Source organism: Epinephelus fuscoguttatus, linkage group LG16, assembly GCF_011397635.1.
Source record: "Epinephelus fuscoguttatus linkage group LG16, E.fuscoguttatus.final_Chr_v1".
In the NCBI taxonomy this organism is placed as follows: Eukaryota; Metazoa; Chordata; class Actinopteri; order Perciformes; family Serranidae; genus Epinephelus; species Epinephelus fuscoguttatus.
The window spans coordinates 28,827,560-28,839,837 of NC_064767.1; the positions used below are offsets into that span (position 1 = coordinate 28,827,560).

Here is a 12,278-nt window from a genome sequence, read left to right on the forward strand (position 1 = left end):
CACAGCTGCCCCAGTGTGGGTGATGAGGCCTCAGGACAGCCTCCTAGAGGAGGGTAAACCAGGTTACCTTCACTGTCATGCTCAGGCCAACCCTGAACCTGAGGTCACCTGGCTCCGCAACAGCATCATCATCACACCAGAGGTCAGTTATCAGACACAATAACACACACACTCACATTTTTTGACAAGCATTCTGTCTACACCCAGCAGAAGAAAATTAAAACTTAAAAAATCTTCCTCCCTTTTTTCTACAGGACTCTCGTTTTAAGCTGTTCCCTAATGGCACCCTCAGAATCAACAATGTGGAGGTGTACGACGGACAGATGTACGGCTGTGAAACCAAGACTGTAGGCGGCCGGCTGTCTGGGCAAGCTAGAGTTACTGTGCTTGGTAAGCTGCAAGAGAATCACTCAGTTCAATACTGAACAGTTCAGTATATACAGTAGATTATACTTTGAGTGTATACTCAGTGTGTGTTTAAAGTTATTTCCCAGACTGACTGAAAGATAATGAGTAATGAGTGAAGTCATATCCAGGGTGTAATGAGTAATACAGTGTTGAGAGAAAATATGAAACAAATATGGTCATGCCTGTGGGTGTGTGAGTGTGAATGTGTGTCTTTCTTAAAATAGGATAAGCATGTCTATGTTGTGTCTCTGGGCGTCCTGCAGGACACCCACAGAGGTGTAAAATATGACTCATACATGGCAGCTTTATTCTAGCCTCCATTTTAACACATTATCTCCATGATGAATTCCTATCAGCGTAGCTCTGCCGCTATAGGATTACCATGATAGATGGTCTGACTTGCTGCTGTTTTGTCTATCCATTCTCTCTGTTTATATGATCTCATCCTCTGATAGACCTCAGGTTTTGTACTTCCCAGATCTGCGTGCACATGTAGCCACATCGCCCTGAATGTGTCTGAACATGATTTGCGTCAGCTTAGTGTCATTTCATCTGCAGTGGGAGTTGCACAGGAGGGGCTTTGACATGTTTACAGCACGTGTAATGTGTGTGTGGTGTTTTGACTTGTGTTTCAGAGAAGCTGAAGTTTACTCCGACCCCCCAGCCATCGCAGTGTCTGGAGCTGGATAACGAGATCACCATCCAGTGCTCAGCTAAAGGCAGAGAAAGCCCCACCATCCGCTGGACCAAAGCAGGTGTGCACAGCGCTAGCTTAATCTTAGCTTGCAATAGCATAAAGGGACAGTGCACCCCAAAATCAATCATACATTTTTGTTCTTACGAGTAGTGCTATTAATCAGTCTATATTGTTAAGGTGTGAGTTGCAGAGTGTTGAAGAGGGAACTGTTTTCTCTCTACCAAATTACACTCGCCAACTTTATCACCCTGCAGAAGGAGGCGTGCATCTACTAATGGACAAAAGGCTCGTGCTCTTGAAAGCATGACATTCGGCTGACCTGTAGAGTCAGCTAGCTCAGTGATGCTAGGTGAGCTAGCAGTGGATGCCCACTTCTGTATGTGCTGTGATACAGTTAGGAGGTGTATTTGGGTCAGAAGATAAATAGTTATTACATGAAACTACTCACAGCAAGGTCTGTGGATTATCTTGAGTAACAGTGTTGTGATTTCTGGAAAGAGACATTGCTGTTGAGCTTTTCAGATGTACATTTTTGGCGCTTTGAGCACCACAACCTAGTGCCATCTAGTTCCATTATATTGGAGAAAAGGCAGACACCTCAACAGCCAATATCTCCAACACTCAGCAGCTCACACCAAAACAATCTAGACAGATAAATAGCACTATAAGAGAAAAGAAATGTACTTTTGATTTTGGGGTGATTTGTGCCTTTAGTTCGGATGAGGAATGACTGTTAAACACTTTTTTTAAAGGAAATATCTCATCGAAAACACAGCAGTACGCTTCATTCCTTTTATGCTGATGATGACAAATGCCATCTCCACAAGAATGTGTGGAAACATGCGCAGAATCTGCAATAAACAGAGTGTGAGGAAGGTCCATCATCACGGATCATTTCCCCCATTCATCTGCGTTTGCCACGATGGAGTCGATTTAACCACTGGAGCTCCACACGCAGCCCCAGACTCAGCCCTCCTAATCCCCCTGGTCTCTGTGTGTCTCTCTGTCTCCCCCTGCAGACGGAGGAGAGCTGCCGCCTCGGGTGGAGCAGAGGAACGGCCAGCTCCACTTCACCAAAGTCACCCGCAGCGACGCCGGCAACTACACCTGCATTGCCTCCAACAGCCTCCAGGGGGAGATCAGAGCCCTGGTGACCCTCATTGTGGCCGGTAAACCACCTCACTCATCATTCTGAGAGCAGCAAATTGCCAAAGAAAGGCTACGCTGCCATATTAGTCACCAGTCCCACATCCAAAGGACTTGTGGTCTCAGTCATTGATCATTCCCGTCAAGTGCCAAACACAGCAGCATTTACTGTGTACTTGGTGGCCTCTTTATTGCCCACTAATGAATTGCATTTGAGTCTTGGTGTGTAACTGAGATGTTAACCACAGTCACCACAGTCTGCAAAGGAAATGTTATGGCCCAGTTGTGGTTTAAGTGTTGTATTAATGAGCATGTGTGTTTGTCCATGCCTGTTTGTGCACATGTAGTGTACATTCGCTTTAAGGTGGAACCAGAGAATACAACGGTGTACCAAGGTCACACGGCCATCCTGCACTGTCAGGCCACCGGCGACCCCGAGCCTCACATCCACTGGATGGTCAAAGACAAGACGCTGGACATCAGTAAGAACAGAAGGTAAATGAGACACCTGTATGACTTTTAATCAGTCATTAGACAGTTCTACTGGTTCCAGACTGGACTGACTGCAGTTTAATTTCTGTGTGTCCATTATAGATTTAGCATGTGCTAATATAGTGTTACACACCTGAATATAATGGCCCTCATTCAAGATAGTCTCTTACAAACAGATTTGTTCTGAGTGGCACATCAGAGTGATTAAAGGAGTATGCCACATTCACTTATTTTCTTGGACTTAATGAACTGATGAGAATTTGGTGGTCAAGGTCACTGTAACCTCACAAAACATGTATTTAGCCATAATTTTGGAATTCATACGCTAATTATAACAAAACCTTCACACAAATACAATGGAATAAATAGAAAAGATAAAATGATGAAGTGATGTCATTTTATATCCAAAGAGCCAAGGTCAACTCCACTGTGACATCATAATCATCATCTTCTGGCTATTATTAAACTCCATAACTCAGGAACAGAAGGGGAGACACATGGTTGGATACTGAATTGATGACTCTAATCTTGCGTGCCCACCTTGAAACTGTGCTGAATGTATAGATCTTGTGTGCTGCCGGCTTGAAGATATGCATGAAGCATCCATGTTTTACAGTTTGCTGCTTCTTTGCTCCAACATCCTTATTTAAAACAGTCAACTCTCAGGGCACATGTGAGTCTGGACAGACATTGATGCAAACTGTAGCTGCAGCTTCACTGCTTGGTGGAGGCCTACAACCGCAAGGTGGTAAATCTAGTTTGTGAATTAAGCTTACGCACAGAGTGGAACAGGCGGCCTTTTTGCAGCACTTTTAGGGGTGTTGATTATGCTAATGATCAAATCTAACACAGCCGCCTGCTCATGAACAGATTCAGACAGGCATTGTATGACAAGTGTGTGCAGTTAAGAGGGCATGCTGCCTTCAACTTGAGACACTTGTACAAGCGAACCTCAGACGAAACTAAGAGGGATTTAGGATAAGAGAAGGGCAACATTCCTGAGGCTGTTGTGTAGGTGTAGTGGACCTCAAGACCTCCCCTTCATCTCTTTGTCCTTTCTTTCCTTCAGGTTCCAGAAGATGCCCAATGGCTCCTTGGTGATTACAGATGTTACTACAGATGACACAGGCAGATACACATGTGTGGCAGGAAACAGCTGCAGCATCAAAGACCGTGTGGCTCAGCTGTATGTAGTAGGTGAGTTTCACACACACACACACACACACACACACACATACATGGACACACAAACATACATACACACCGGCTACCTTTACCAGGAACAAAGGTGCACACATAGGGGCGTGCGCCACCATCACAAGTGAAGGATGAAGGCATTAATTAAACCTTCACCCGCTGCCTGTCATCCATCTCGACAGGTTAATAACCATAGCCACATCTCTGACGCCACGCCTGTCACTGAGGTGATGGGATTGGGCAGAGAGTAGATCTAATAATGCCTCACACTCTGGGGCTCCTTGTGTGCTGACTGAAGCTGAAAATTACAGTCACACACTTGCATTAGTGTCCCATATCAACTCATTTTCTCCCAAATCAACAAGATGGTATTCCGGATTAGTTCAAAGTAGGAGACATGGTTTTAGATGTTTGCTGTAGCTTGTCAGGGTCAGCGTGACAGCACTGCCCCAGGAAGCCAGACTGGTAACTGAGTTAGCAGGACAACTCATAAAAATACTTGTTGAATGAAGTGACTGTGTGTTTTTTGATAGTATTATGGTTTTAACTGTGTTAGGATTCAATGCAAGTACCTTTACTCTATGAAACAGATAAGGGCTTCCTTGTGTAGGGCAAGTTGTGTAAGTTGTGTGACAGCTTTTTAACACTTGTTGTATGGAATTAACTTTGCAAATCATAACTGTATTCGATCTGTCTCACAGTTAAATGTAACTTTGCATACCCTTTATGATGCTAAAACAAAATGTGTCGAACAATGTAACACAGCGGATGATGTTGTTAAAAGACTTTTTCAGAGCATTTTTAGTTGACCATAATTTCCGCCTGTGCCCAACAGACAAACCAGTGCATTCCTTCGAAGAAGACGGGGACAAGGCTCCCTATAAGATGATCCAAACCATCGGTCTGTCAGTGGGAGCAGCCGTGGCTTACATCATCGTCGTGCTGGGACTCATGTTCTACTGCAAAAAGAGACGCAACGCCAAAAGACTGCAGAAAGGCCAGGACGGAGAGGAGCCGGAGATGGAGTGTCTCAACGGTATGAATGTTTGGTGGAGGAGAATGTTTATAAGGTTGTGGTTTGGTGGTTGCAAAATCAACCAGGAGGATATATGAGCAGTTGACATTCCCTCAACCTTGTGGTCCTTAAAGTGGTGTTGAAAGGTTTAAGATATTTGCTGCCATCTTGTGTTCATCCTGTGTATTGCATTCATCAGCAGACTGTTTAATGAGACATTAGTTCCGCAGTAAACACTAGCTCTGGGCAGACTGCAAGCGTGTTAACACTGGAAAAGAGGCATGATTAAATATTCTCAAAACTGTGAATACGCACACAAAGAAACTTCAATTTCTGAGTGCGTTGTTGTACAGAGGAAAATGGAGGAGCTGTTCAAAGCTGGGAAAAAAAAAAAACTATCAATGTTTATCGACGTGTTCTTTGTTAACCATCCGCATTTGGCTGAGCAGAGCAACTCATTTTGTTTTCACAAGACAATGTTGAATACATTTCACTTTATGTGGACACACATTTCACATTTGCAGTGCTTCTTAATGTTTATTGAGATTTACATTATGTCTGCGACCTTTGACCCTGTTGGATGTGTGTTGTCTTCAACAGGAGGGGCTGTTCAACAAAATGGCCACACCACCACTGAGATCCAGGAAGAGGTGGCACTCACCAACATGGGTACCATGGCAACAACAGAAAAACGCCACAGCCATGTCAACAACGATAAGCTCCACTTTCCTCGAGCAAACCTACAAACCATCACTACTCTAGGTAGGCTGATTTATACAGTTGTCTTTTGCATGTACTGACAGAGGATGACTCTCCTTGTACTCTAATTTAACAGAAGGTCACCTGATCCTTTAGCTGTAACACGCTGTAGATGTGCGACATTGATTTTCAAACCTGTGCTCTGATATTTGCTCTGTGGTGTGACTGTTTACTCAGGCAAAGGGGAGTTTGGTGAGGTGCTGCTATGCAAAGCTAAGGGTATCGAGGAGAGCGAAGAGGAGACAGTGGTGTTGGTGAAAAGCCTGCAGACCAGAGACGAACAGCTCCAGCTCGACTTCCGCCGCGAGGCTGAAATGTTCGCCAAGCTCAGCCACCCCAATGTTGTCCGCCTGTTGGGCCTGTGTAGGGAGGCGGAGCCCCACTACACGATCCTAGAGTACTATGACCTGGTAAGCACACAGGGAAAGAAGCTCACACTGACAAACACATACGATTTTAAATGATTTGACCAGATATAATACTATAATCTTTTTTGCTTTTTTGATACCAGGGAGACCTGAAGCAGTTCCTGAGAATTTCCAAAAGCAAAGATGACAAGGTCAAATCTCAGCCTATCAGCACCAAGACCAAAGTAAGTGTTGCATCCTGCACACTATCTACCATGCAGGTTCCCCAGGGTCCTTAAAATCCTTGAAAGATTGTGAATTTGAGAGAGAAAAAAAACAGAAAACGTATAAATAGACATAGGTCTAATTGATTTCATGTATTTTGTACAATAGTAGAAATTCCCTGTCTCAGTCGCTCACAATATATTGTTATGCTGTGCTGTTTAGGAGAAGGCAAGAGACCTCATGGTCTGCCATCACTGTAACACAGCACAGTTGAGAAGTGTTCACAAATCAGTGCTTGATTTGGACATCAGTATTTGTTCATTGTGTAAAGTGATCACTTTTTGTGCATTGTAAAAAAACACACATTTAAAGTTTACATTTTGGGATGGGACTCAGTGATGTAACTGCTGTCTATAAATATCTGCACAGATCCATATAGCAAAAATAGAACAGCGCGGCTGCAGATAACATTCATTTTACATCAGCTCCATGTTATGTAGGCTAATTTCTACAACCTGGGGGAAGCATTGAAAGGTAGACTAACCCTAACTCATGTCGCATTTTCAGTTGGATGTTCATTTGAGACCCGATTTTTACGTTAGATTTTTTTTTTTGCGCATACTCTAATAATATAATTTAAGTACTCAAATATGGAAAATACTTAAAGTGTGCCTCCCTAGTTCACATATTTGAGCCTCCCTCTTTTTATTGTTTTCTGTGAGCTTCTGTAAAGCTTGCTAGTTGTCATTATAAAAATTCTCAGTGTTGTAACAGTATTGAACCTTGATTCATGTCTCAAACTACACTGTGTTGGGTCCTTGAATTTGAGGGTATTGGGCCTGGAAAGTCCAACCGACACCTCTGAAGCTCTTTAACTAACACATTATGTCTTTGTTTAATCTGTACAAAAGCTGAAGTGTAGAGATTGGAAGTCATGGTTTTATGTCATAGTTCTGTGCCGGACTGGAGGCTTTCTTTCCTGGTACAACCAAGGAAAAACTTGGTAATGAAAACCTTGGTAATTGCTGCTGTCATTCTGGTGTATTCTCAGTCACTTTACCTTGACGTTTTTTTGTTCTGTGTTTTCAGGTTTCCATCTGCACCCAGGTGGCTCATGGGATGGAGCATCTTTCCAATCACCGCTTCGTTCACAAAGACCTCGCCGCCCGAAACTGCCTGATCAACAGTCAGAGGCGTGTGAAAGTGTCAGCACTCAGCCTCAGCAAGGACGTCTACAACAGGTCTGCTAGAAACAGAGCTTGATTTAACAATAATCACCCACTTAAATCATCAACTGCAATAAACGGCGTGATTAAAATTCCTAGACATCTCCATTCACCCAGCTAATTTTAGCTGTTTTCCTCTCCTTTTCATTCCCCTCGTGTAAACGTTTGTAGTGAGTACTACCACTACAGGCAGGCATGGATCCCGCTGCGCTGGCTCCCAGCTGAGTCTGTGTTTGAGGACGACTTCTCAACCAAGTCTGACGTGTGGGCCTTTGGAGTGTTGATGTGGGAAGTGTTCAGTCACGGGGAAATGCCATATACCAAACTCAGTGATGATGAGGTGCTGGAAGGTCAGTGTGATGCTTTAGCTGCTTGTTTTTAGTCCAAGTTCTGATTCAGCTCACAAAAAAAGATGACAAGCTTTTTAAGAAGAAAGAGGCCCCTGTTCAACTTTAGTTTTGGTTGAACGGTCAGGTAAATGTGGATTAGACAGGCGGTATGTAATCATCCATTAAATGCTTGAATAAAACAGCAACCTGTGTCCATGTTTTTGATTTGGTTTAACCTCCCTTTCTCTGCTGCTCCTTCGCCCCTCCAGGTCTGCAGACAGGGAAGCTGAAGCTGCCCGTTCCAGACGGATGCCCCTCCAAAATCTACAAGCTCATGACCCGCTGCTGGGCACTGAGCCTCAAAGAGCGCCCCTCTTTCACTGAAATCGTCCACACCCTGGGAGAGCTGCCCTCTGACAGCAAAGTCTGAGACGACCGTAACCCCACATCAGAGGGGAACTTTGACCAACCCCCCTTCCCCCAAAAATAAAGACAGGAATGCTGGATTATTAGTCTCACACATTTCAGGGAAGAGGGTTGAGGAGAAAAACACTTTTGTATATGCATTTCAAACAGCGGGTGTGTGTGGATCAGACTTCTTTGCTATATCAGTGGAAATGCACTCACGTTTGTGTGAATGGCTTCTTGTGAGTGGTGCCAGGAGTTTACGTTTGCCTTAACCGCAGCATGGATGACCCTCCTGTCAACTTCCTGTCTGTGGTTCCACTGTGACCCTGCCTGCCCGTCTGCAGCCGCTCTGTCCCAGAGACACTTTGCTTCACGGAGCCTCACAACCTCAGTGCCTCTACCCCTCCACACCCACACTCACCCAGACCTTTGACTGCCCTGTAGTACGTTACGGTGCTCCTCTCACTGGCTCAGATCAATAGAGATGATTGGTCTGAAGCTTAGGAAGACCCCGAATTTAAGGTTCACTGCTCCGTCACGTCAGAAAGAATATTGAAGGGAAGGGAATGTGGGATATAATGTCAGCGGAGCACTGAAGCTTCAGCCACTTCGGAGTGTGTTGAGTGATATCGTTTCAACTGGTCTGCTTGAACTTAAAATCCAGTCAGCTGCATCCTGAGGCCACCACCCTAATCTAAGAGGAGACACTACTCTGTCCACCAGGTACACACCACCATCCTCCAAAGAGTGTGTGTGCCACTGAACTGTTCCCACGCTACAGCTTACGTTTCGAAGAAGAAGTGGAATAGGGTTTGCATGAAGGTTCGTCCTCTGTTACGCTTGTGATTTGCAACATGAGGAAACTTGTGGAAAAAGTAATCCGTGTTATGATAACACTTCAGGAACATAAAAAAAAAAAAAAAAGATCATGTTTATCGCCAAGGATTATATTGAATAGATGAGATTGTGCCAGTGTGGGCTTTGTATGTTTTTATGAGTGTGTTCTGTTCTTGTATTAACTTTGAGGTGCTTATTTGTCACGAGCTATGGGTGACAACACCCATTGTACCACATTATCATGTTGCAGGCATGCAGCCTATCACTGTGTTCAACCTGCGACATCATTTCTTCAGAGGTCCAATCACAGTTTCCCTTCGGGTCCAGATGTTTTGTGCACTGCTGCAGAGTGGACCATCACACCAGGCAAAGTGTACATAATGTAGAAGCCATGCACTAACTTCACTTAAAAGAATATCCCTCTTTATCTCTATCATGTTGTGTAGTAGGACATGCAGGTGCCTGTTTATTTATGATGAAGGTCCTGTCTTTTTTTAACTATGTTTATAATAGAAAGGTACTTCTTTGATGCGATGTATTCATTCTCACGGTCCATCTCAACGTGCGTTCAGTCTGGTAAGCAGCTGGATACGCTAACACTAAGTACAAAGGAGGTCAAAAGAGTGACTGCTGGTCACCAGTACTCATTTAAGTGCCTGGTAAATGAAGGATTATCTTAACTGTTTCCCTCTTTTTTTACATTATCTAATCAAATGCAATGGCCTTTGTTTATGAACTTGTTTTTATACGTTGTTTTTAGTGTAATGTTTTGTTTTTATGAATGCTAGGCACTCACACCTAGACCTCTTTTTTTAATCTGCTTCAGCAAATGTTCACAGTAATCACAGATATATACAAAAGTATACATGCTGCTGTCAATAAAGGTTCACAGTGTTTTTACCCAATGTGTTGTGATTAATAATAATACTGTAGATAGCAACACAGCTTTGAGAACTAAATCGGTTTTTCCTCCATAATTTAAACTTTGCTGAGTTGGTTAAAGAGATACTAAGCAGGATGTGTTTTTGGATGTTTGAATCTGGGGTGCCGTCAGCCTGCACTAGGTGGAGTTGTGCTGCTACCCCCTCTCCCCTGGGATCTCCGCAAGGGATGTGAGGACTCTAAAACTTCACCTGAGCCTCCCTCGGCATATGGGTGAGTAGATAATGGCTGAATTTTCATTTTTGGGTGCACTATCCCTTTAATGTATACAAGAAACTCTACATTAGGTATTCAGGTGCTGAAACACAGTCATTCTTTCACCAAAAAGCTGTGAAAAGGATCATGGGAATCTACTCTTTTATTGTCATCTACACAACAATTACAGTGAAGAAGTCTAATTAAAGTCTAGGACATAAAATAGTACAGCAGCTAAAACAGGAATACAACATAATAAAAAGCCAAGTGCACTATGGTAGCCTGATAAGTAATGGTTAACAAACTGTAATGTTAGTTTCTTTCATTCAAAATGCTGCTACTTGTAAGCCATCTTAAGAGCTTTCATGACAGCTCCTGCTTGCAGCTGCATTACTGCACCAAATCGAGTTTAGTAAAAAATAATAAAGGTGATGAAATGTTCACTCAGGTGGATCACCCACTCTAAACAAGTCTCTGCAAGCTGACTTCCAGGGTTTGTGCAAATAATAGCTGCCTGTAAGTACAATTTTGCTTTCGCTTTCTGAATAGGGTTAGGAATAGTAAAAAAGTAAATAGAGTTTATATGTGATGGGCTGTAAGATGTAAAACAACCTGTAACAGCACCTATAGTCAGCCCATACTGCAAACCAAAACGTTCTCTCATTCACCACTAGAGGGAGGTATATCTCTTCTGTAGGTCTTCTTAAACCTGATCCTAAAAGCTTGCCAAATATTTTTTCCATATAATTATGTTTAGAGTTGAATATGCTAGCATGGCCTTTTATAGCTGCAAAAGAGGATTCCCATATGAGTTTGTGTTGTCTTAGATTAGTGGCAAAGTGCTCCTTTGATGTGATAAACATAGCATTATATTTGATTTAGATTTGATGCCCACAGGCATCTTCAGTTCACTGTTGATATTTGAGTTTCCCATATCCTCAAAGCCAATTTATTATGCAGTTACAGTTACATAACCCCTTTAAAATGGATGTATTTTTGTCAATCAGTGTTCAATTTTGCATAGTTATTTGGCAAACTGAGTCTTGAAGAGGTTCATAATATTGTGACACCTTCATCCCGAGTGCATATGCACCTTAAGGAGCTCTCATGGTGGTAAAAACTTGCATATTTAAATGAAAATCTCTCAGTATCTTGCCAACAAATCAAATTCCATAATGTTTGGCATTTGCTTTAACCTGCCTGGAGCACCAGATGGGTGGGGCTTACTGCATCATTTCAAACACCACATAAGCAAACTTTAGATAAGTACACTAAAGTGCCTTTTGACAGATTTTACTGTGATAGGCCTTCATCACAGAGGACATGTCTCAATTGGAAAAACACAGGTGTAAATAATAACTTACTGAGAGGCTTTAATAGAGCACAACCATTGTTAATGTTATTAGTCACACCTGTGCTTTTATGTGAGAAGGGTCTATTGTGAAAACCATGCAGGGTTACAGCAGGTATGTGATACTGCAACATGTTGTTCAGTGGCCCAATTACAGACACTCATAGACCTTATTCAGCTTGCCAGCACTGAGAAGTGGTGTTGCAATTATTGAGGAAGCAGTTGTGATGCAGACCAATGTAATTAGTGTGTGATAGGAGTATATATTCCACCATGTTTTAGGGGAAACAGATACAAAGCACGAGCAAATATAAAATAAGAACCTATACATGTGATTATTAGAGTAATTTGGGACCTTATGTAGAGTTTATTTAAACTACTGTACTCTCATCTGCACTTAAAAACAGCTCCTCTGACGTAATCCTTTCAGTCTTTCTGCCAGTGCAGATCAATAAAGCGATATTTTGGCATGGACACTCTGGGAAAACATGTCTCGTGCTATGACAGCACAACCTGTGGGGAATAAAAAGTTGGATTCTTTGTTATTTTGGTGCCTCTGCCTGTCCACGGTGACGTTGTCGGTAGCGCAACCATTTTGGTATTTATTCCAATGAGCGCGGCTCATTGACCAATGACAGCGCTACTCAGATAACCCTCAGCCAATCGATAGGCGACGCTGTGACTCACCAAATAAGGAGAGACAG

General features: G+C 43.0%; 1 protein-coding gene across 1 annotated transcript in view; it reads left to right on the top strand.

The window, feature by feature from the left end:
• Positions 1-9,986, top strand: part of ptk7b (protein tyrosine kinase 7b) — an 86,263-nt gene extending 76,277 nt beyond the window's left edge. The window contains exons 8-20 of the mRNA XM_049600927.1: positions 6-142; positions 255-390; positions 1,044-1,163; positions 2,125-2,274; positions 2,599-2,746; positions 3,813-3,940; positions 4,776-4,976; positions 5,556-5,717; positions 5,892-6,124; positions 6,226-6,306; positions 7,376-7,527; positions 7,684-7,862; positions 8,111-9,986. Coding sequence (XP_049456884.1) covers positions 6-142; positions 255-390; positions 1,044-1,163; positions 2,125-2,274; positions 2,599-2,746; positions 3,813-3,940; positions 4,776-4,976; positions 5,556-5,717; positions 5,892-6,124; positions 6,226-6,306; positions 7,376-7,527; positions 7,684-7,862; positions 8,111-8,271 — 1,988 coding nt within the window. The 3' untranslated portion in view covers positions 8,272-9,986. The remainder of the gene's footprint in view (positions 1-5; positions 143-254; positions 391-1,043; positions 1,164-2,124; positions 2,275-2,598; positions 2,747-3,812; positions 3,941-4,775; positions 4,977-5,555; positions 5,718-5,891; positions 6,125-6,225; positions 6,307-7,375; positions 7,528-7,683; positions 7,863-8,110) is intronic.
• Positions 9,987-12,278: the final 2,292 nt, after the last annotated feature.